The sequence below is a fragment of the Ascaphus truei genome, chromosome 3 (genome assembly GCF_040206685.1).
Source record: "Ascaphus truei isolate aAscTru1 chromosome 3, aAscTru1.hap1, whole genome shotgun sequence".
Lineage (NCBI taxonomy): Eukaryota > Metazoa > Chordata > Amphibia > Anura > Ascaphidae > Ascaphus > Ascaphus truei.
The window spans coordinates 102,422,640-102,447,849 of record NC_134485.1 but is presented as its reverse complement, the minus strand read 5'-3'; the positions used below and the strand labels follow the sequence as shown (position 1 = coordinate 102,447,849).

General features: G+C 44.2%; 2 protein-coding genes across 6 annotated transcripts in view; one reads left to right on the top strand and one right to left on the bottom strand.

Annotated features, from left to right (window-relative positions):
• The window catches only part of LOC142491684 (acetylserotonin O-methyltransferase-like), a 74,182-nt gene that overhangs the window by 16,620 nt on the left and 32,352 nt on the right, over nucleotides 1-25,210 (top strand). For 2 of the 3 annotated variants that reach the window (XM_075594605.1, XM_075594604.1), the window contains exon 3: nucleotides 1,821-1,950. In XM_075594605.1, the coding sequence (XP_075450720.1) occupies nucleotides 1,821-1,950 (130 nt within the window). Of the gene's footprint in view, nucleotides 1-1,820; nucleotides 1,951-21,667; nucleotides 21,759-24,524; nucleotides 24,632-25,210 lie in introns of all 3 variants that reach the window. The other variant, XM_075594603.1, reaches the window with a different exon arrangement.
• The window catches only part of LOC142491685 (uncharacterized), a 143,641-nt gene that overhangs the window by 112,841 nt on the left and 5,590 nt on the right, over nucleotides 1-25,210 (bottom strand). For all 3 annotated transcript variants that reach the window (XM_075594608.1, XM_075594609.1, XM_075594606.1), the window contains exon 2: nucleotides 8,673-8,754. The gene's annotated coding sequence lies outside the window, so the exon portion shown is untranslated. The remainder of the gene's footprint in view (nucleotides 1-8,672; nucleotides 8,755-25,210) is intronic.

Here is a 25,210-nt window from a genome sequence, read left to right as displayed (position 1 = left end):
CACAATTCTATTTACAGAACTGATCAGGATTTGAGGATAGGCACAGAAGACTTATCACGCTCAATTTGTAGCTATCTGCTTTATTGTTTTTTGTTGGTGAATAAAAACAGTTTATGAAATGGAACATAGGCAAAGAAGAACCAGGGGAGCGATGGTACCTTAAAAGAGAAATAAACTACATAGTGCAATACTGTTTCAATATGACACAAGTAAATCTCCCAAGTGTACACTTAATAAGCTGAGAGGTATCCGACTAAGGTATAAGGTCAGAGGCTGGAGCTGATAGGAGGAAGTGCAATCTCAAAAGAGAGAGACACAGAGCCAATGGTAAAAAGTAACATGATTTATCCAAAACAATAAAAATGAAGGCTTACAAGATCCCAGTGGGATAACAGCATAGAAGGTTGGTGATCACAAAATCACATCACGCGTCGCTGCCGCTTCAAGCCGCCGTACTGCGTCTCTGCTAGGAGCCGATACGTCACTTCCGGTATTGCGGTCGGTTGAAGGTGACGTCACGGAGTTCCCAGCAGTCTCTCTCCCTCTCCGTGACGTCACCTCCAACCGGCCGCCATCCGGAAGTGACGTATCGGCTCCTAGCAGAGACGCAGTACGGCGGCTTGAAGCTGCAGCGACGGCGTGATGTGATTTTGTCTCCGTGTCTCTCTCTTTTGAGATTGCACTTCCTCCTATCAGCTCCAGCCAGTGACCTTATACCTTAGTCTGATACCTCTCAGCTTATTAGGTGTACACTTGGGAGATTTACTTGTGTCATATTGAAACAGTATTGCACTATGTAGTTTATTTCTCTTTTAAGGTACCATCGCTCCCCTGGTTCTTCTTTGCCTATGTTCGTTTGGACCCTGAAACAGTCCTTCTAAGGGTTTGAGTGTGTTTTTTGTAACTTTTATATTGCACGTGATTATATTGTTTTATCACTTTGCACTGTTATTATTTTTCACTTGTTCTTTTGTTTACATTTAATCAGTATTTACATGCACATTTTGAGTATTAAGAGTATTTAGAGCGCCATCTAGTGTTGTTTGCTATGAAATAGAATATGACTTTTCTTTCTGGTATGGTTCTCCTGAGTTGTGAAATGCTATTTCGGTAATGTAAATATAATTTTGTAACTGATAATATACAATAAAGACCAATTTAATAATTTGTTTTCCCTGAGAAAATAGTGTTTTCTCCTTATGTCTGTCAGTAGTACAGTAAATACAGTGACAATATAGTTAGTATAAACTACCACTTACATATGGTGTATTTTACTATAATAAAGTACTATCTATAACCCATGTGGATACAAGCTTATACCACTCCTCTTGGGATTTCTACATTTAATCAGGAGATCAGGAGAAGTGGGCCATATTAGTTGGCAACTTTTAGTACAGTTCTTGTTGATCATATTGTGTTGCTGATCTGTGCCACATGTTGAATTTTTGGCTAATCATTCAATGACAATTGCCTGACATATGCAAGCAGATAACTCATACCACAATACTGTATGACATGCACGTTTTTCACAATAGTGTATTTTGTTTCTTGAAATACATGGATACGATTCATAATCACACTTCCAGTTGTGCCTATTTTCAGGGAAATATTACCTGAAATATGTATCGAAAGCACATTTATAACATTGCAAGTAAATTGGAGATGGATGGATATCCTTTATTCCACAGAGTGCCAAGCCTGAAGTTTCCACATGTTGGCATGTGCTTCAAAATTCATAATACAGTTTAACGTTGTCAGTGAATATTCAGGTCAATTCATATTTGCTGTCAACAAACTTAACTTTCCTTTCTCTTTTTAAGCGTTCTATGCAAACACAGATCTTTCCAGCATATACCTCACAAAGTCAAGTCCAAGGTCTCTCTACCACATGATGATGTACTACTCTCATACTATGTACAAGTGCTGGCAATTCTTACCTGAAGCGATAAGGTATGGTAGAAGCTACATTTATTGTATGTAATGTCATAGACCAGTGGTCCCCAAGGTGGCTCAATCAGTGGCTCAGCCACCTTTGGTGAAGTAGAAATATCCTTAAAATCTGGGCTGTTGAGGGTTATTGAGGAACAAAGTTGAGTATAACTGTCATAGAGAATATCAGTTGCAAATCATATATTTTATACTGGTGCAAGTATGATTTGGGGTTTAAGTAAAGTCTACAAGGAGTTCTCTCACAACCTTTGTTATGCCATTTAAAATTACATTGAAGGAACCAAACCAGTCTGTGTCTTCTGCTCCAATTTAATACAGATGAGGTCTAATCTTGGGATTGATCAAAATGCATTCCATTAAAAAATTACTATATTGTAGTTGTGTCCCATTGTGTTTTGCTACATTGTAATAGGATAAATCATTAACGACTGTTTTTTTTCCTACAATACCATTGTTGATGAGAACAGTACTAAATCCTACAGAAACTATGATGTTCTTGTCGACCTGTTTACTGTACTGTATATCGACTAATAAGCAAATGTAATATCTGATTAACCTCTGTTTTGTATTTTCTTACTGGAGACTAATAAGGCAGGAACGTACAAGGAGTCTTTAAAGTAGAAGTATTCAGGGGGAAAATATGTGATTCTGAGGCAAATACAGTACATTGTGCCAGATGTATCAAATTGATTATTTTTCTGATATACATGTACAGTATACACAGATTTCCCACGCCACCAGAATTTTGCCAATTTTGCCTTAGTACACATGGGCCATAGTTCTGTAAAGCAAGCAGTTTTTCATTTCTTTCCTTCCAATCAGATGCCCCTTTGAATACATTGACATATTACAGCAGCAATACGGGTTAACTTTCACTTTAATTATTTTAATTTTATTACAGGTTTGAGCAAATGGTCTCTGGAGCTGAACTGTGTTCATTTCCAGAGATACTTATCTCTATAGGGGGTGTCATTATCTCTGTGGAGTTGAAAGGTCCAGGTCACGCGAGTCAATAGGAAGCCATACCAGATAACATCATGGCATCCTATTGGCCCGCGTGACGCAGGACATGTAAATCGCCATTAAATTAGACACACCATTTCTCTGCCTGCAGGAGATACCGGCACCAGTACAGAGGTAAGTATCTCTTGAAGCAGGGGGTCCCCGGAGATGAAATTAACAGTTCAGCTCCGGAGACCCCCTGCTTCAAACCTGTAATAACAGCTAAATAAATAATTTGAATGTTAACCTGTTACGTTAATTACTGCATATTACAGAGCCTTCTATGCATGCACAACATTCCTAAACCCTTACCTGATGTATTCATCCATTTTAATGGGGTGCCGTCTACTGCACTGTTGTCACTCTACAGCACTTGGAGGGAGGTGGTGCCTGCACCTGTCCCTGAGCCTGAATCTCTGTTGAGACAGCAACGTGTTCCTCTGCCAAAAGGGGTTCTGGAGAATCTTGGCTGCCAGCCAATTTAGGTGAAACTGGAGCATTGACAGTTGGTTCCAGAGGAGGCTGACACCGAGACTTCTAAAGTGGTGTCACTTGTGGATGTGCATACCAGTTCAACATGGCAATGACAGTTTTATCCATCTGTGGTTTGTGACTAAAGTACAGTAACTATTGCAGGAACCAACTGTGGTTCAACTCCATAGCTTATTGTGAATACAAGATCTTGGGGGATGTAAGGAATGCATGGATGACAAGCAAGACTCCAGAGGATGTTCTTGATGTTATTGTAAGTTCTCAGATAGGTCTAGGTTGAGATGGTTTAGAGACAATGTTCTATAAGCAGCTTAGCTGGACTGACTCAAGTAGTCAGGTATGGAATGCCATGTGTAGCCCTCTTTATTTGGCCGTTTTTAGTATATAAGGTGGGGACCTGAGTCCGTATAATGTAGTAAACCCCACACGTGAGTGGGGCCAGTAAGAAAGCAAACACCCCAACAGGATATGTATAACAGTTTATACATGACCTGTATATACCATTATCATACCTGAAGCCTGTCCTCGGTCAGCCTGACATTTGCTTCTGACTCATCTACTGAGTCAGAAGCAAAGGTCTGCGTTTCTCTGTCTATCCTGCCCTGCAACAACTCTATGATGCTCAGCCTGTCTCTAAGGCAACACTCCGGGCTCCCTCCCATTCTACTTGTTCCAGCCATCATGATATGCTCCCTGTGTTGAGCCCAACTTTATTGATGCCTTACACCAGTGCAGTTTTAAGTTAGCACGATAACTTGGATGCTAGAGAAAACAATTAATTTCAACACAATTTTTTTTTAAAGAGCAAAAAATGCTCAGGGGGCAAGATTCTTGCATTATTTGAGTTAAACTCATATAGGCTTCTTGCAAGGGATAGGTTTGGGGGGTGTAATGTTGTTTATCTTCCCAGAGAAATGTTGGGGATTTTGGTGTATTGTGTTGAGTATCTTGTCATGAGCTGCAGTCATTTACAATTTGCTATGGCATCAACTCTGTGCCAAGAGAAGAGAGGTAAAGGGAGCGCAGATCAGTACATGTGAACAGTATCACTCACAGAGGCAGAGTGGCTAACAGAGTAGCTACACTGTCTAACACCTTAAGCAGTGCAAAACTTTATGAACCGCAGTCAATGCACTTACTTTGATGTAGTCAAAGCAGGGTGAGTGACGGTTGTTAAATACACAAAAAGCTACTCACACGGCCCTGTGTGAGTGAAAGGTCCTCAGAGATTTCTTTTCGTTAGTTCCTCTATTTGCGGGGGCCTGTTTTAATAAATACTGCATGTTTTATCTACAACACACACTTTCTTTGCATCCTGCTCTAATCTTGGAGGACCATCCTGGGATTCCACAAATGGGTGGATTGTATTGAAGATCCAGCAGAGACAGATAGAGGGACTAAGGAATAGAAACCCCAGAGGACCTTGCACTCACACAGGGCCGTGTGAGTAGTTTTTTTTTTTTGTGTATTTAACAACTCACCCCGTTTTGACTACATCAAATTAAGTGCATTGACTGTGGTTCATACCCTTGTGCGCTGCTTAAGGTGTTACACAGTCTGGCTACTCTGTTAGTCATTCTGCCACAGTGAGTGATATCTGTTCACATGTACTGATCTGAGCTCCCCTTACCTCTCTTCTCTCTACACATTTCATTGAGGATCACGGGAAGTTCCACTTTAGGGTTGAGCTGCAGACATTGGACTCTGTAGTGTACCAGCATTGGGGTGCATGCAGGGGTCCTCTATAATGGTAATAACAATGCCTTGTATATTGTCTTCCACAGTTAGAGAGAGCGCCCTAGTATTTTTCTGTCACATCAACTCTGGGCCGCCAGATATTACTTCTGGCTAGTGCTTTCATACACACACTGCCTGGATGAGCTTGATGTAACAGCTAGGGTGATTCAATGTTCTTTTTTAGGAATGGCATCCTTTATGACCAAACAGACCCCTTTGATTATTTGCACATGGACTGACTTTTCAGGCTGCTTAGCAGCTGGCCATACCCTCCACATTCAGTTCAAAACATGAGCCATATTAGGATCCTTGACAGTAATTTTTGCAACTTGTTTTGCTGGAAGAGGTGGTCTGGAAGGTATTCCAACATCAAAACTTTAATTAGGAGTGGATGGCACAGTCTGGTCTCTATAAAGGCATGCTGCTCAGAACATCATCATTAACAATAGACGGCCGAGACTTGTAGAAAAGATGTAGTCATATGCAGTTAACATGTCACTATTGCATTTTAAGGGACATAACTTAAAATGTTTATTTGTTTTTAGAGAGTATACCTAGACATTTCTTGTGGTCAATCTAAAGTTCAAAGAAACATCAATACAGTAGGTGCAGTCATTCTGCTATGTGGAGGTCAATATTCCTGAGCAATATGTAACATAGTTTTCCTTCCCATGTGGCAAAACATGACTGAACACCTCCAACACTATGATGCATCATTTATAGGTGAGTATCAATGGTCTTTTATGGACAAACACTAAATCAGACGTTAGAAACTTCTTAACATTCTTGAAGGCCTGTGTATGCATCTAATTTTTTTTTTTTTTTAGCATGTTCTTGTATAGCGCTGCTAGTTGTACGCAGCGCTTTACAAAGACATTTTGCAGGCACAAGTCCCTGCCCCATGGAGCTTACAATCTATGTTTTTTTTTATGTGCCTGGGGCACAGGGAGATAAGGTGACTTGCCCAAGGTCACAAGGAGCTGACACCAGGAATTGAACCAGGCTCCCCTCAATCTCCCCTCAATCTCAGTGTCAGTCAGTGTCTTTACTCACTGAGCCACTCCTTCAAGTAAAATTTTTACTTGAAGTCCTTTAATCAAGAAGGAAGTGGAAAGGTTCAGCCTTCTGTGCAATAAAACCATGGTCGAAATTGAGCAGTCAAAAGAACATTTCATATTCCTCTTAGAATTTTGGCTCAGGAGCATAATGGATTGTCTTTACCTGGTCTTCAATTGGGTGGATACCAGATGCATCAATGCACTCGCCCAAGAAAGTGATACTTGCAGCTCGTGTCTCATTTTTCTGCTCATATACCTCAGTGCAGGACATAACTTCTTAAAGTTGCTCACCTAATATATTCTCAAATGGGTATTTGTGGGGTGTGTGTGCTTGGTCAATAAGCCATCAGTGGTAACTTTTACACTGCAACTTGGTACAGACTGATCTGACTAACAGGAACCAGAAATTATACAGTATCTGTTGACAGAAACAATCTTTTTAAACACGTACAACAAGAAAAAAAACTGTCCATGAACAGGCAGAAGGAAGAACAGCAAGAACAAATGTATTTTAACTAGGAAAACTCTCAGGGGTTCTCCCTGTCACCTCTTTCTATGTGGGTTGGTGCTGCCAATGCAGGTGTTATGAGTAATCACTTTTTATGTTTTATTAGCAATCAATATAAATTAGCACCTGGCCCTTTATGAAATAAAACAAATCATGAAAAAATACATAGCACCCTCCTGGAGCACTAACTTAACTCTTACTGCTGATCTGCCTTATCATCCTAAAACTATCTAATGCCCCTGCCAGGTAAAGCTAAACCAGTTCCTGGAAATCTCCTCCCCCATCTCTCCTATCTTGCTTCTCCAAACACATGGATTCTTCCAAATAGGGCTTTTCCTTCCAGACGCTGAGAGCTTCCGGAAACACTTCTTCCTCACACTAGTCTCAGGTGCTTGATTGCAATACATGGCGTGGATACTTGGGGTGCGTTGAAATCTTTCCCGGATTCCCAAACCCTGGTCTGGATTATTATTTTTTAAACCCCAGCTGGGACTCTGCCAGACTAAAAAAAAAAAAAAGAGGTTGCTGCAACTCCAGGGAAGGGGAAATCTGTGGGCCGCAGCTCAAAGTTGGCTTACTGGTTAGACGTAACTTTTCTCCCCACTGTCATGGAAATCTGCGGTTTGTTGCTCGAGGCATTACCATGTGGAGGTGTAGAAATTGGGCTGTGAGAATTGGATTATGGTATGGGGTCCCTGAGACACAGTATGGTATGTTAAGACTGACCTGGTGACAAAAGGGTTAATCCTTTTGTGAATAGCTTGCAAAGGAATGTCTGAGGAGGATGGGGGAAGTGAGACTCGACTGTTTACCAAGAGAAGGGTCACTGTCAACAATTCTAGGGTCTTATTTTAACCAAATAGATAAAACAGTTGTTTTTGTCAGAAATAGTGGGTAAAAAGCAGAAGCAGCTTAGCTTGGCAGAATATTGTTTGTATTCCTTATAAGGGCATTACATTGGCTTAGCTGTATAACAATTGTCTAATACTGTATATATTCGACGGATGAACATATATGCAATCTGTGAAGTGTTTGAGGGTCAGACCAAACCATTGGGACATCCTCATTTAGTCTGCTTGCAATTGTTTGGAATAAAATAAATCATTACTTGTTCATTCCACTCGTTTTGGACAATCAATTTTTGGTTCTCACTACTACAGTTTTTAGCATAGCTGGCAAGATGCCAATATCTCAGGACACTGGACGAACCTCTGAGACATTGCGTCCCAGGAATTCCGAAATGGATAAGAGATGGGTAAGACATGGGTTTCATGGGTAAGACACCTTGTTAAAATGTCTAATTGTTCGGACTCCTCCCTGGGTGATTCAGAATCTTAAGGGTACGTTAGTCCTGGGTGACGGGATTCTAAGGATAAAACAGGTAATGATTGCATTGCTTGTGTAACTGGTCCATGGTGTTCTGAGGAAAATAGAGTCAGTCTTGGAGGCTCGGTGAGGACTCAGAGGAATCAAGTGTTTAAGCATACACACGGAAATAGGAGCAAGGGTGTGAGTGGCGTATGAAAAGCGAAATGTGAATTGGGGCTGTCAGATAATGGTCCAGTATTGGTTCTCTGATCAAGAATACGGACTAAACCCGTTGTGGTCACAGAAGAAATGGATGGAAAAGGCTCTAAAGTGATTCCAGTGCAGGAAAAACTGACCCCTGCGAGGTTTATGTATGATAATTACTCTCCGCAGACATATACATTTTTATGTTATCGGAATAATATTTCCAAGGACGATCCGAAATTGCAATTTCCACTTTCAGGATCATTGGAAAGCGATATATTGGTACATTTAAGAGGATGATTAATTGCAATTGGGTCTAAAATTACCGCTGAAAACTGGAATCAGTATTTACTGTGGTGTGTGGAGATGGAAAAGCATAAAAAGGATAGTAGAATAGTGAAGAATAAACCTACTTTCTTATCAGCATTTTAATTCTGGTTTCCTGTTTTTTGCTTACGAGCCGTACTCTCTTCTGCCTGGATGTTCGGGCTCCACCTAAAAAGGATAGTAAAAATTTGTAGCTGGAAAAACACAGTTGACAAATATGAGAAGCCGGAAAGAGAGTTAAGGAGAGAGATTGAAGCAAGTCCTACTTCTCATCTCCCTACCATCTCTGGAGGTCCATTGCCCCCTCTACCCTGCCTTACAGCATACATGCACAGCCCTTAAGGATGCAGAGGAAGATATCTTGGAAATTCCTCCACAATGTTCCCCACCGCCTCCTCTACTAAATGAGGCCTCGTACATAGGACCGCAAGTCCAGCACCCCACTGTAAGTAATTACCCCACTGCTCCCACTACCACCTCCCAAATCTCTCGAAATTCCTAATTTAGTCGCATAACCCGAGGCTGGGATAAGAGGTGCCCCTGAATTAATTCCTCCCAAACAATCTCCTCAATATGTTAGTGGAGAAGGGAGATCTGAGGTCTGATTGGCAGAGATCTTCACCAGTAAATACAGATAAAATTGAAGGGGACCCTAGGTATAATTTAAAGAGAGGGAGAGGGAGAGGGATTGAGGAAGGGAGACCCACTTTCCAAGCCCCACTAAGAGAGGTCCATAATCCCAATGCAGGAGCAGGTAGGCAGGTTAATATGAGAATACATGCCCCATGGACTCCCGGGGATCTTACTAATTTAAAATCTATGTTTAAACCTGTCACTGGAGACCAGAACTTTTAACACCTGTTCCACCGGGATCACAAACATCAGACAGGACACAATAGTTGAATAAACTAAAGTTTATTCTGGCAAGCCAGCAAGCATTCAAATTACATAATCACAATACAACACTCACCAACTGAGGCCTGCAGAGGAAGAATCTAGCCTAAACTAAGTACAGGGGCCTGCTTTGGTAGGCTTTCCCTGAATAGTCTTGTTCTGCTTCTCAGTGCTACTTAACCAAGAGCACTTTCGAATAGCCCGCCAGTCGTGATGTCACCGTCTCCGTCCAAACTCCAAACTCTCTGGAATTCTGATCGGCCGTGCTCCTTACAGAGACCTCGGTCTCCTATCTTTTTGCTGGAGCAGATACTGTCGACCAATCAGAGCACAGATTATAATGGTGCAGACAATCAGAGGACGAGGGCTCGCCTGGCTGCACCAATCAGAGAAGAGGGCAGGCTTAAGGACTCTAGACTGCACCAGAGTGAGCTTCTGGTGAGCGGGAAATTCGAACTGGCCTCTAGGAATCATGCCTACAGGGCTGAGAACCGGCAACGGTTCTTTTGGCCAGCCCTATACCCCCTGCGGTATAGGCGCCTCAGCGTCTTGGTATAACAAAGGCTCTGCACCACCAAGAACCAGCTCCCGGACCTGAATTACAGCCCTTCCCCACTCACCACTGTCCCCACTCACTTAAGCCGCTCCCAATCTCTGTCACGAACCGGCATTTCTCTGTATACAGACGAGCTAAGTGAATTACTGTATCTGCATTCAGAGAAATGCAAGCAACATGAAGGACAATGTTGGCTTACTAACTGTGTCAGGAAAACACTGAAACATGGAATAAAAGTGATTTTCACTACCCCGGTTCCCCAAGACAAACAGTTTCCCCCTTCCAGATATAATACAGTGATATAGCTCTCATCTGGAAGAGGTTACACACAATACATAATACACTGGTCAAAATGAGCCTCACAGAGATGGCCATTATACACGGTTTTGGGAAAGCCAGCTAGGCTTCACCTTTATTATGTGAGGGTGGCTACCCCTACCGTGACACCACCAATTAACCACGACCCCACAAAATGGATAAATGTAGTTGAAGTGGTATGTACAGTTTATAGGCCTACTGGTGCAGATGTAGATAAATTAATGAGAATGATTTTATCGCAAGAAACATGGTCACATCTCCGAGCCAGGTTGATGGAATTTAAAGCAGATGCTGTAGACCCAACCTCTGAACAACTCCCAATCTTGTATAATGCTTTAAAGGTTGTAAACAAAACAGTTGTTAACAAAAGAAAGATTCAACTGTTGCTGATTATGCATCAAGGCTCACTGCAGTGTTTTTTGGGGGTATAACAGACCCTATTCCGAATGAAACAGGAGCTAAGAATAATGCATTTTTGTCAGGATTACATTCAGATGTGCAAGATGCAGTTTGGCTTACAACCATAGGGTGGGAGGCGAAGACAATAGATGAATTAGTGGCAAATGCAGATCATTGTACAGTATGAGGGACAGGGAGGAGAAAGCTAGGAAGCAAGTAGACAGTTTAATGGTTGCACAGACCAAATACTAAACTAACCCGGCAGCTCAACAAAGACATATTCAAGGAAACAATTACAGGGGTCGCTATAATAACAGGGCTAACCATTATCAGAATCAGGGGGATAGACAGGGGACGGGAAGGGATCAGATGGGGAATAATATTTGTTTCCAATGTGGGTAGCAAGGCAATTTTAGAAGAGATTGCCCCCGAAATAATCAGATGCAGATATGAGCCCCCAGGGAATGTACCCCAAGAATAGGACAGTCTGAGAACTTTTGTATGTGCCCCTTTGATCCTAAAGGCCCTTTTGTTCATATGACTATCAATGGACATGAAACAGATTGCCATGTTGACACAGGAGTTTCACGATCTGCTTTAAGAGCTAAAGAGTTTGTCTGCCCCTAGGAGTATAGATTGACCCATGCTGGTATAAGGAGTTGAGGGGCATATCGTGCCACACTCTCTCCCATCCATTACCCTTCACCATTGGGATTCTTTCTGTTGAACATTCTATCCTTCTTTCTCCCCCCTCTACTTCCATTAATCTACTCGGTAAGGATTTGCTGTGTAAGTTAGGTTCTACTATCAATTGCACTCCAGATGGAGTATATCTTGATGCTCCCAGGGATAATTCTGATTTGGCAGTTTCACACATTTTGCAGGACTCTCTCTCTCTCTGCACCTACTTTTGTGCTACAAGAGGAGAATCTGTAGGGGGTCTGATATTTTTGGGGCAACAAGCCTATTTGATACAGGTTTTATTTCTTCTGCTGAACTTTTTCACATTACACTCCAAAGCAATAAACCTCTCCCTGATGTATCACAATACCCCTCAAGACAAGAGGCAATGACCGGCATACATCCTGTTATAACATCACTCCTTTCACAGGAAATAATTGTTCCCACAAGGAGTTCATGCAATACCCCAATTGTCCCTGTTAAAAAAAATCTTCTACTGCAGGACAAACTCCCTCTTACAGGTTTCTACAGGACTTACGTGCTCTTAAATGCATAGTGGTCTCTATTTTCCCCATTGTACCTAACTCTGCTACAATTCTTCCCTCCATTCCTTCATCTTCTACCCATATTCTGTTGTTGATCTCTCATCAGCTTATTTCTAAACTCATTGACACAGATAGTCAGTATCTTTTTGCATGTACTTATGAGGGCCATCAGTACACTTTGACTAGGATTCCTCAAGGCTACATTGAAAGTCTGTCTCTGTTCCAAATTCTTAGAAAAGATCTTCAGGATTGTGTCTTTCCAGGTCAGTCTGAACTTATCCAGTACGAAGATTTTCTTATTGCCACGGCCTCTCAAGAAGCGTAACTTAAGAATACAAAAATCTTTCTTGCAGCATTGACTCAGTATGGTCACAAGGTAAATAAATCAAAGCTTCAGTTAGCAGAACCTTCCATTGTTTATTTGGGACATCGGTTGTCTCATGGTCAACAAGAATTAACTACAGAACAAGTCACCCCAATTATTTTAGCCCCACGTACTCATCAGGTATCTGGGTTCAGGGCTTTTCTAGGAATGGCCGGGTATTGTCCAGAGTGGTTTCCTAATTTCTCTGAATTTGCTCAACCATTGATTGATGTGACAAAAAGGGAACCCAGATTGATTTCAATGGACCGCTACTTTAGAAGCTTCTTTCACTTCTTTAAAGCAAGCCCTTGACAAAATACCTGCTTTAGGATTGCCAGATTACACTAAACCATTCAGTCTTTATTGTCAGGCGCAGGGAGGTTATGCCTCTGGTGTACTAGTACAGCCCCATGGGGAAAAATCGTACCCTGTCTCCTATTTTAGTACCCGACTAGACTTGGTGACTCGTGGTTTCCTCTTGATGTTTAAGGGCTGTAGCAGCTGCTGTTATCCAATTAGATCAAACTTCCACTATTATTTTGGGGCACAATGTAACCTTTCTAGTACCCTATGCAGTTCCAACCCTGTCGCTCTGTTCATCCACTCAAATATCCAATGCTCGGCTTACAAAATATGAAATTATACTCATCTCTTCTGATACAGTCACAATCAAAAGATGTCCACCTCTTACCCCTGCCTCTCTAATGCCTATCCCAGGAGGATAGGGAACCTCATGAATGTACTCAGGTAATAAAGCAAGAAATATGTATCAGGCCAGGGTTACAGGACACTCCCCTTGATTTTGCAGAATGTGCAGGTTATGCAGTAGTAACTGTTTATGATGTTATAGAAGCCGCTCCCCTTCTGCAGTTTTACTCCGCACAAATTGTGGTTGTATGCCCTTACCCACACCTGTACTATTTATACAGGCAAATCTGCTAATATCTATACTGATTCAGGGAATGCCTTTGGCATGGCACGTGATTTTGGCCAACTGTGGAAATCCCATGGCTTTCTCACTGCGACTGGTCATGAATGCACAGCATATCCACTATCTGCTTAACTCTCTTTTACTTCCATCCTCCATTGCTGTTGTTAAATGTAAGGCACATATTTTTTCTAATGATCCAGTATTTAAAGGTGATGCCTTTGCAGATACTGTTGCCGAAGGAAGCTGTCCTTCGATGTGGTCAAGCTCCTAAACAGCTAATGGTCTCTATTGAGACACATATTGAAGTTCCCATAGCATTGGATCAGTTCCACCTAGCCGCTTCAGTGAAGCAAATTGCCTCCAGGCAAGCCTCTGGCTGTGTACACAATCCAGGTGACTTGTGGATCCCAAGTGTCGTAGTGAGAACCAAAAATTGATCATCCAAAATGAGTGGAATGAACAAGTCATGGTTTCTTTTTTTCCAAGCAATTGCAAGTAGATCAAATGAGGAAGTCTCAATGGGTTTGTCTGACCCACAAACACTTCACAAATTGCATATATGTTCATCCGCCAGATATATATTACACAATTTTTATACAGCTAAGCCAATGTAATGTCCATATACAGTAAGGAATATGTGACAGGGTGAAGTTGTTGGCTGATAATTATGCCTGGGAAACATACCCCTGACTGCCGAAACCAGCAGTCAGAGTGTTAACCCAGCCAGAGGTACCTGAGCAAAAAAGACTCAATTGAGGCAGCTGTCAGGCAGCTTGATAAGGAGAATAATGCTTGTAGTACTGTCTCAGACTACAGATCTGTCTTGTCCAGGCTGCTGTATCCAGAAGGATTGCATGGGCTCTCATGGGATGGAGTCCCCACCATACAGATAAGGACTTAATCTTATTTCTCTATATATGAATGTGTTATTTAAAATTGGTAACCGGTTTAGTTGGTCAGACATAGCTAGACTTATATTGTATAGTTAGCCTCCCTACCATGGCGTAAGCATTCTTTTTATGTTTTGCGTTTGCCTTAAAGGAACGGTACGCCTAATGTTTATTTGATTGTGGGAAATAAACCACTGAAGTTAAAAGCCTTACCCATTGTAACCCATTACTGACTCGACCGGGAGGCCATCCTGCCACAGAATACAACACATATTCTACCAAGCTAAGCTTCTTCTGCTTTTCATCCACTATTTCTTACAAAACCAACTGTCTTATCTATTTGGTTTGCATAAGACCCTAAAAAATTGCTGACAGTGATCCTTCTCTCTCGATAAATCATCTAGTCTCACTTCCCCCATCCTCCTCAGACATTCCTTTGCAAGCTATTCACAAACTGATTAACTCTTTCGTCACAGGTCAGCCTTAGAATACCATAATGTGTTTTTGAGACTCCATAACATAATCCAATTCTCACAGTGCAATTTCCACACTTCCACAAGTCCCCCTTTTTATGCTAGGAACTTTGGTGACGTATGCATGATCTTTTTAGAGCATACTGACCCTCTGTGACGGTCGGGGGATGCCAAGCCAGTAATAAAGGGGTCACCCCCATTAGGCACCCCTTTCAACCGTCTGGGAAGTGAGGGGTTAACCAGAAATGTACTATAATATACATGTTCCCCTGCTTCCCAACCCAAATGTATTCCCCTGGTTTAGTATGTTCCCACATTTTAAAGTGTTGCACCACGCAGGTTACACTGGGATCAGGTCGGGAGGGAAAGGGTTAATGGTGTTTGTAAGTTTATGACCCTTTGTTCCCCTTCCCGCCTTTTCACCCTCCATTTGCAATATGGTCCCATATGTCGCCATTAGGGCTCCATGATAGTCTATGGAGATTTTGAGGATTTGGCCCGATACCTAAGAAGACAAGCAGGTGGAGCCCGAAAGGAGGAGCGGAGCTCCCCATTGAAATGAATGGGCACAATGCATTTCAATGGGAGTTTCTCGAGTTCGCTCTCTAAGAACAAGTTGGATGCCGGCCAAACCGCAGCATCCGAAAGTGCTACTGTTTCAATGAAAAGAGCTTGATCGCTAAATTAACGTGGGAACTAGGCTACGGCCAAGTTCACCAGCAATTAAAGTGTGTTACTTTTGTTCTAGGGCAACTAACATTAAAATCCTTTTTGCCCCTAGCTGAGGGGGACCCCCTTACTCTACCCCAACAGGGTCCGACGTGCAATGGCCACAAGAAAGGGTCGCGGCCACCACGAGGGTTGCCCCATTGACCGCAATGGCGGAGAAAAGCCGCGTGGCTTTAAAACACTAAGTCCAAAAGTGTGAAAAGTGAAAACCCATATCTCCAGTTCTGTAAGCACTAGAGGGCTGGGATTTGGCCACCATGTAGTCACTGCTCCGGCATGATTGCATGGCATTTTCCAGCCCTCTCCGATCTACCAAACTGAGTATGGGTAACTGTGAAAAATGTGTTCGCCATTGACTTCAATGGCAGAGTAGCTCCATTGATTCCTATGGTAGCGCCGGCCCTATTGATTCCAATGGAGGAGTGAGCCGCTGAGATTTTTCATAGCCTTTAATGGCGAAGTTGCTCCATTAAAGCCTATGGCTGCGGAGCCCATTGAATCCATTGGAAAGAGTGAAATGCAGTGATTTCTTTTAGCCTATGGCGGAAAATCCTGCATTAAAGTTTATAGGAGATTTTAACTTGGTTTTGTTATGTCTGGTTCTGGGGGACGTGGAGGGCTGAGATTTGGCCACTATGGAAAGGGTTCTCCGGCATGAGGACCTGGCAAATTTCAGCCAACTCGGACCCACAGAACGGATTATTTTAATATATGTATAATATTAAAATGTTTCTCTGCATCCATGGGAAATAATACATTTTTTATAACTCAATCTATATGGGTATTCAGCGTGTTGAACATTCATGTTCCCTGTACATATAGGTTATGGGTTATATGTTTTAAATGTATATGTATTTCTACCTTCCAGCTTCAAACACATTCTTTCAGGATTCATGTGTTCTCTACTTGAGTTGTTATTCAACTAACCTTTTGGGGTATGTCGCTTGGGGTACTACATTCACCCTATTTAAATTTTTTATATGGGTTATCATATACTTGTAGATTTGCCAGATTATGTGTTCCATGCAGTAGCTTAACAGAACACAAAACCCCAGCAAGCTCTTTTTGGGAACCCCTGAGCCCCCACAAAATATATGTATGTATTTAAGTGTCAAAATGGAGTGCTATTGAGCGTGGCATATGTATACAACAGACGACCGAGAAGCCCAATGCTACATCCAACATGACAGAAATACACAGTAAAATATTTATATATTCTCTTGAAAAAGGGTCTTTTAGTTTAACCCTTTGGCCAAAGTGTTGCAAGCTTGCGAGCCACAACTAGGCAGACACCCATCCGCAAGTCCTAACACTACCAGATAAAATACTAATATAAATTCTCATTTACCATGCAGTAGCTTATCATATAAATAATTGCTTTTGACATTCGTGTATGAATATCCAATATTAGGTTTACGTAGCTCTGCTTGTGTTCACTTACAGCTTCATGTCCAGCTTGTGATTTTTTCCTCATTATAGCATTATAGCCTATTATGGATAGACTACAAGTTAGTTTACATAAATATTCTTTTGAGCTTTTTGGTATGTTTATCTATACAATTGTGCATCATCATATTCATGCTTTATGTAGGTATATTTTCATTTTGGAGAGCCGGCATGGTATCAATGCGGCTATGGCATGAGACTCTGCATGCAAGATGTCGGTTGTGTCCATGCAGTTTTTTCGTTTTTTATTAATTTACATTTCAGATATAGGACTGGCCTGACTGGGGGAACGGAGGTTAAAATCAGCTGGAAGATATCCGCATGCCCAATGTCCGCACAAAAAATACAATCCTAATGGCAAAGCTAGGGAGTGTTTCCCATGTTTGTCTACCATGGATGGAAAAAGCTAGTATTTTTGGCAGTTGCCTAAGAGTGACATTCCCTGCTCACTTATTCTTCCAAGCTATTACTCAACCCCCTGTTCCCGTACATGTTGAACTCCAAACCTTCGTGGACCCTGTGTTGATAAAACACAGAGAACCCTTATTGGGAACATTAAACCGAACCAAATGGCTAGCCTTATTGATTTTTGTAACGTTACTCCTAAAAGACTGGGAACTATTGGTGTTATTGGCCCATTCTTCTCAATATCACTAGGAGTCCATGCAGCATCTATGAAAGGAATAGAGTGGCCCTCACTAATAGTTGTAGAGCTGCTTATCCAACAATTACTTAAGTTCAGATGTTTCGCATACATTATTTGTTGTTTCAGGAATACATTCTCTGTTAATGTTTCTTCATCAAACAAGCTGTCTGTTGGGAAAGCAAGGAGAGACAGCAGAAAAATAGCAAAAAGATATATATATATATATATATATATATATATATATATATATATATATATATATATATATATATATATATATGTGACAAAAACCCTCCACAGCAAAGCATATAGCAAATGGAAATATTCCTGTATGCTCATTTGCATGTCTTAGACAGGTCTGCAACCCCGCCTTTCACCATTATCACCCAGCACACAGCACTTTCACTGCAGCATGGGATTCTGGGAAATGACATGCAAATGGGCACACAGTGTCACCTTTTGCTACAAAACCATTTTTAACATGGTTCCCTATAGCCTTAAGCTTGCTGCATGGTCACAGCTTTAAGCACAGTCAGGGTTAAGATGCATAGCCAGAAAACCCACCCATAGACAGCCGTTTCGATCTTAATGGGTCTCATCAGTGTTGGGTTGGTTAACTGGCTATGCAATGAAGCAATGAGAATGGGGTTTACCATACTTAGTTAAATTATGATGGGTAAAAAAAGTGACAAAAACCCTCCTGTAACGGGGAGGAAAGGGTTACTACCTGATTTGCCATGCATTACTGTTGTTGCCCTGTCCCCGCCATTTTTATTCCCCATGTGCAGGCCATTCCCTGTCTGCGAGGGTAAAAGACAAGATGCATTGCTTGCCATACCCTCTAACGAACACATGATAGAAGATCTTAAATGTAAGGCAGGAGGTATTTTTTGTAAGTCTAAGCAGGAATTACTTGGACATCCAGCTGTGATATAGGTGAATGAGCTTCGGTATTTTTATGACCAAGCCTGAAAGGGTTGTAATTATTTTTATGATGGAGCCTCAAAAGGCTCCCACAGATTTAGAGTCCCCCTGTCTAAAAGAGTGTCAATTATGACAATGCCCAGAGGCCCATAATGTATACAATACTGGCATACTGATGCACAGCAGATGTCAGGCTAGTGACACCTCTAAGTCAGAGACCAGACACAGTGGCCCCAAGAAATGGGTGTAGCCCAGGTATGCTAAGTGGCATGGGCGTCAACCTGACCCATGTGCCCTGCCCACCGGACAGCCCTTTTGACCGGTCTTATGAACTGTGGGTCACTTGGCTATTCGTGTTTTTTTTTGTTCCCACGAGGGGATTGGATCCACATGTTAAAGATAGCTTTGGCCAGTCTATAACTGTGGCTTCCCAGGTATTTCCCAGTGTGATTCCTGAATTTTAATCCATGATGTAAAGATGCAAGACTTGTCCAGGAGTGAAGGGGTTAACAACCACATAACCACAGGACTTTTAAAACCAAGGCTGCATTTCTTGCACTGGCAAGCAAAGGACCATTTCTTTCGTTCCAAGGACAATTTATTTTGTTTCCTGATCCCAGTGAGTGTGGTTTTAGGTGTATTCAGCAGATGTCGTGTGATTGTCTATTAAGGAAATAAATCACAATTTATTTTGCAACTTGTTCTGTTCAATCAAGTACCCAGAAATATAAATATGTTGATAAAAGTTGATGTAATCGTGACCAGCTTTTAAAAAACTGGTGGCAGCTGGCCGGATACTGATTGAACCTATATTGCAGTTTCCTGCGGGCTCTGTAATATAGTGAGGACCTTGTAGCTTGCAAGCCCCTCAGACAAGTAGCAACTGACACACACTTCTAAAGAGCACGAGAGACTTCACTGTTCCCTTCACCCATACTCCGAAGGCACCATGAGCGATCGCTCAGGAAGGTTCAGGTCATGGACCAGAGACAAAGTTGTGGAGAGATGTGCGGGGTATGGCTTACCGACAGATGGGCGGTCGAAGGCACAACTGGAGGAGGATTTGGAGCATCATGAGGACCGCAGGGTCCTACCAGAGGGGCAAGTCCCCGTAGCTGCTGTGTTGGCAAATGCTATTCAGCCCGGAGTGCAGGAGGTCCCTCCAACTCCGGGGCTGCAAGGACATGAGGAGAGTGCTAGTGATCCCCGGTCGTGGGTGGCTTGGCGCCAGGGGTTGCGGACGAGGTAGCAGCTGCGGCTGCCGAGCGTGCCGTCCCTGGGCTCACTGCACTTCTGGCTACATGGGGAACGGGTGTTAGCACTGTGGAGTGGGTACAGCTCCTGACAGCAGTGCTCGGAAGAACCCACAACTCCTACCTTGCAAACGGGGAACAAGGTCTTTCCCGGGTGGATCATCACAGCTTCAGCAAGTTCGTGGATGGCACAGATGACCTCGATGTGTTCCTGAATGACTTCGAGACACAGTGTTCCCGGTTCCAAATTCCAAGAAGGGACTGGGCGGTCAGACTGCGACCACTGTTATCTGGCAAAGCCAAACGGACTGTGATGGGTATTCCACTCGTGGATTCCGATGACTACGGTCATGTGAAAAGCAAGCTGCTATCCCAGTATGCCCTGACCCCAGAATCTTACAGGGGCAAGTTGCAACAAGTTGCAACAAGTTCAGGAATCTCAGGCCAGACTGTCCAGACCAGGACCGGTCCAAGGGACCCCATCAGGGGCAACGCTCACCAGCTGCGAGGCCGGTCACCCGTGTGCGACTGGCACACACAGAGGAGCCAAGTACAGCCGTGGAACCAGCCCACAGAGGGATGCCCAGTGGAGAGACTGCACTTGCCACCTCAGGATCAGCAGCTGAGAGCGGGGGACATCAGGTTGCTCCAGTCGGGATGCAGCCCAACGATGTCCGGCAGAAGCATCTGTGGAAGGTGACCATCGGAGACCGTCAGGCGGATGGCTTGCTAGACTCCGGTGCCACCATGACTCTGGTTCGCCCTGATATGGTGCGGCCAGAGGATTTGCTCCCGGGCACCGGGATGCAAGTGACCATGCCAGACGGAGGACCGCGGTCACTCCAGGTTGCCCGGGTCTTTCTGGACTGGGGTGCCGGACGTGGCATGAGGGAGGTGGGGGTTTTGCCAGGGTTAGCTGCTGAAGTCTTGCTGGGTAACGACCTAGGACACGTTACCTGTGTTTTTACCACTGAGCTGGCACCTGTTGGGCTACCTACTCCTCCCCCTTGAGAAAGCGCGTGGTGACGCGTGAAACGTACGTCGGGGTACGCTGTTACATCATCACGTTGACGCATGCGCGTTTTGTGTTTGGAGGAACGGTCGCACCAGTTCATACACGGAGCAAACAGGCTGCCTATTGCTAACACGAATCAGGTTGTATACTATCCTACTTGGGTCTGATATTATTCACACTCTTTGGGGGCTTGAACTTCCGCACTTTGCAGTATGTGCTATCCAGAGTGACTATTTAAAGTCCATGAATGACAACAGCCATAAGTCTGTATGTGAGTGCTCAACCTGTGCATTGGAGTGTTCATTCTGTGCATTGCTGTGCGAGCTACCCAGATTCACTACTCAGAGTCTATTATTGAGAACTGTCAACGACTGTATGTGAATGCTTATTCTGTATATGGGTGTATTGGTCCTAATCAAGTTAACTTGGGGCCTCTATATTAACCCATTTACTGCTTATACCTGAGTTTACCGAGTACCCTACACAGTGGTTTTGCAGGTTAGATCATCTACCATATAGTACAGTAGTTGCATTGAGCCCACTGCTATCTTCCCTCAATATCCATTTACCATTTACTACAACAGTCTATGCAATAGTGCAGCTCTGTGTATAGCATTTGACTCACTACCAGCTATATGTTTGGAACACCATCCGTTCATATAGTACCGTGACCAGACACATTTGGGGATTTTATCTATGCACTGTTGTGCATTTTTATAGTGTTTCGTCGTTTTTTACAGTATAACTTTTAAAGTCTTTTTATTTTTATTTCTGAGTGTGACCTTTTGGCGGTGTATCCTATGCTAGGATTTGGCTATTATCTAGCCAGTTATTAGTAGACAATAGATTTTTTTGTCACCTACCTTGAGTGCAATTATAGGGGGCTATTTATAATCCTTGGATTATTTGTGTGTATTGATTTGTGCTTTCTCCCTTGCACCAGGTAGACTCTTTTCTGTTCAAGTGTATGTGTGTTTGGTGTAGCGACGTGCCCTCTCTGTGTATATTTATCACCAGGAACCAGTCAGCAAGGATTGCATCAGAACCAGCCCCGGTCCCCCTGCATTTGGGACCTACAGTTCCAGTAGTCTCTGCAGAGACCAGACAGGTAAGCCAGACTCAGTCGCTTTCTGACACTGACTTACTGTTCCCTTTACCTGTTCCCTGTCCCCCTGACTCAGATGTGACCGGGGGGTGGCCAGAGTTAGGTGCCCAGTTTAGGGATGCGGTGCGATCTGATCCCAGCTTGGAGGGCATGAGACTGCGGGCGTCCGAGTCTAAGCCAAGCAAGGGGTCTGATTACTTCTTGTGGCACCGCGGGCTCCTATACAGAGAGCAAGGGACCACCGGGTTAGATGAGGTATGGACAGGGAAGAGACAGCTAGTGGTACCCCGGGAATATAGGCAGCAGTTGTTGCGGGTAGCCCACTCCATTCAGGGGCATCAGGGGGTCGCTAGGACGCGAGCCCAGCTGTTGCAGCGTTACTACTGGCTGGGGGCATCCAGTGAGGTGGCAGAGTTCTGCCACTCCTGTGATGCCTGCCAGCGAGTAGGTAAGGCGGGTGACCGTGTGAAGGCACCCCTGAACCCGTTACCTGTAATAGGGGAACCCTTTCAGCGGGTAGCTATGGACCTCGTGGGACCTCTCATGGTCCCTAGTTGGTCAGGAAAGCGCTACATTCTCACGGTGGTGGATTTTGCCAACCGGTACCCTGAGGCGGTAGCGCTTGCCAGTATTGATGCTAGGGCCATTGCTAAAGCTCTGTTAGCCATTTTTTCTAGGGTAGGTTTCCCTAGTGAGATCCTAACCGATCAGGGGTCGCAGTTCATGAGTGAATTGCTCCAGTGTCTCTGGGAGGCGTGCGGGGTGAAGCACCAGCGTACAACCCCTTACCACCCCCAAACCAACGGACTATGTGAGAGGTTCAATGGTACCCTGAAGCAGATGCTGCGAACATTTATAGAGGCAGAGGGAAAAGACTGGGAGATTCACCTGCAGCATTTGCTGTTTGCGTACCGAGAGGTACCGCAAGAATCCACAGGCTTCTCTCCCTTTGAGCTGCTATATGGTCGCAAGGTACGTGGACCTCTGGACCTATTCCATGAGGGATGGGAAGGGGAGACTACCACTACTGATTCTTCTGTGCTTCAGTATGTGATAGATCTCAGACACCGGTTAGAGATGCTCATGGGGTTGGCACAGGACAACCTATGGGCTGCTCAGACCAAGCAGAAGACTTGGTATGATCAGAATGCCCGTAGCAGAGAGTTCATCCCAGGACAGCAGGTACTTGTTCTCAAGCCCATTCAGGAGAACAAATTAATGGCTGCCTGTTCGGGACCGTATCCGGTACTGCGAAAGATGAACGAGTGCAACTATGTTGTACAGGTAGATGCTGAGACAGGGAGAAATAAGATTTATCACATCAACATGCTGAAGGAGTACATAGCACCGAGTGTGGCGTCGGTGCTGGCCATTTGCAGCCCACCGATGGGGGATCCGGCGAGCAATGCTCTGCCCGATCTCCTGGGGGAGGCTAGGCAGGGAGGTACCATAGAGCAGGTGGAGATAGGGGCTCAGCTGAGTGTCAGGCAGAGAACAGATGCCAGGGCTATGCTAGAGAAGTATAGGGCTCTGTTTTCAGACAAGCCAGGGAAGACACACATTGCAAAACACCCAGTGCTGACAGGGGATCTGAGACCTCTGCATAAGCACCCTTATAGAGTGTCAGCAGAGGTGAAGGGCAGTATAGAGAGGGAGGTAGAAGAGATGCTGGCCCTAGGGGTAATTGTACCATCCCAGAGCCCTTGGGCTTGTCCGATAGTCCTGGTGCCTAAGAAGGACGGAACCACCCGGTTCTGTGTGGACTACCGGCAGCTCAATGTGGGCACGGTGTCAGATGCCTACCCCATGCCCCACATGGATGAGTGGTTAGATGAACTTGCGGGGGCAAGGTATCTGACGACTTTGGATCTCAGTAAAGGGCACTGGCAGATCCCATTGACCCAGGAGGCTAGAGAGAAGTCTGCATTTATTACCCCAAGTGGCCTCTATGAATTTCTAGTGATGCCATTCGGGATGAAAAATGCACCGGCTACCTTTCAACGCCTGGTCAATCACTTGCTGGAGGGTATGCAAGGGTTTTCAAGGGCATACCTGGACGACATTGCTGTCTTTAGTAATTCGTGGGACTCACACTTAGTGCATGTAGCTGCGGTGCTAGCCAGGATTAGGGAAGTGGGACTCACGTTGAAACCCACCAAGTGCTTAGTAGGGATGGCAAAGGTATTGTACCTAGGGCACAGAGTGGGTGGCGGGCATCTTAAGCCAGAACCAGCTAAGGTGGAGGCTATAGTGCAGTTGCCCGTTCCCAAAACCAAGAAGCAAGTCATGGCTTTCCTAGGCACCGCAGGCTACTACAGAAAGTTTGTCCCTCAGTATAGTGCCATTGCCAGACCCCTGACTGACTTGACCCAGAAGCGATAGTCTGTGCTAGTAGTCTGGTCTCTTGCCTGTGAGGTCTCGTTTCAGGCATTAAAGACTGCACTAGCCAGCGCTCCTATACTTGCTGCTCCAGACTATGCAAAAAAGTTCCTGGTGCAGACTGATGCCTCGACTTTGGCATTGGAGCTATACTCATCCAAGTGGGGGAGGACGGCGATGAGCACCCAGTAGTATATCTAAGCCGCAAACTGCTGCCCAGAGAGGTGGCCTATGCCACCATTGAGAAGGAGTCATTGGGCTCCAAAGAAGTTACAGCCTTATTTGTATGGCAGACATTTCACAGTATTAACTGACCACAATCTTTTGAGTTGGTTACAGAGGGTGTCGGGGGAAAATGCTAAACTTTTGCGCTGGAGTCTTGCCTTACAGGAGTGGAACTTCACCATCCAGCACAAGAAGGGAAGTGAGCATGGTAATGCTGATGGCCTTTCCCGCCAGGACAGCCCTCAGGACGTACTAACTTCAAGAGCTGGCAGGTCAGCCCAGCCACCGGACGGGGTGGTCAGGGCAGTCCCTGCGTCTTGAGTGGGGGAGGTGTGACGGGGAGGAAAGGGTTAATACCTGATTTGCCATGTATTACTGTTGTTGTAGAAGAGAAATCCTGGCATTGCAGCGGTGCACAGCCAAGTAGGAGAGGGGACCAGCAAGGTGTGGGTTAAAAATATATTTATTAGTATTGCATAGTATAGGGGACACACACTCTGACGCGTTTCGGACAGGGATTGTCCTTTATCAAAGAGCTGATTCGCGTCATTCGCCCTCACATTCTTATAGAGCACTCCCCGCCCACCTACGTCATCGCGCTGCGTGATTTTGGCGCGAAAATCGCCGAAGTATAACCTCATTGGTTGCAGCTCTCAGCGAATGGGACAGCTAGATGCCGTGGGTGTGTATCAAGGGGAGGGGAATGACGCGCTTCTTACTGTTGTTGCCCTGTCCCCGCCACTTTTATTCCTCATGTGCAGGCCATTCCCTGTCTGCGAGGGTAAAAGACAAGATGCATTGCATGCCATATCCTCTAACCAAAACATGATAGAAGATCTTAAATGTAAGGC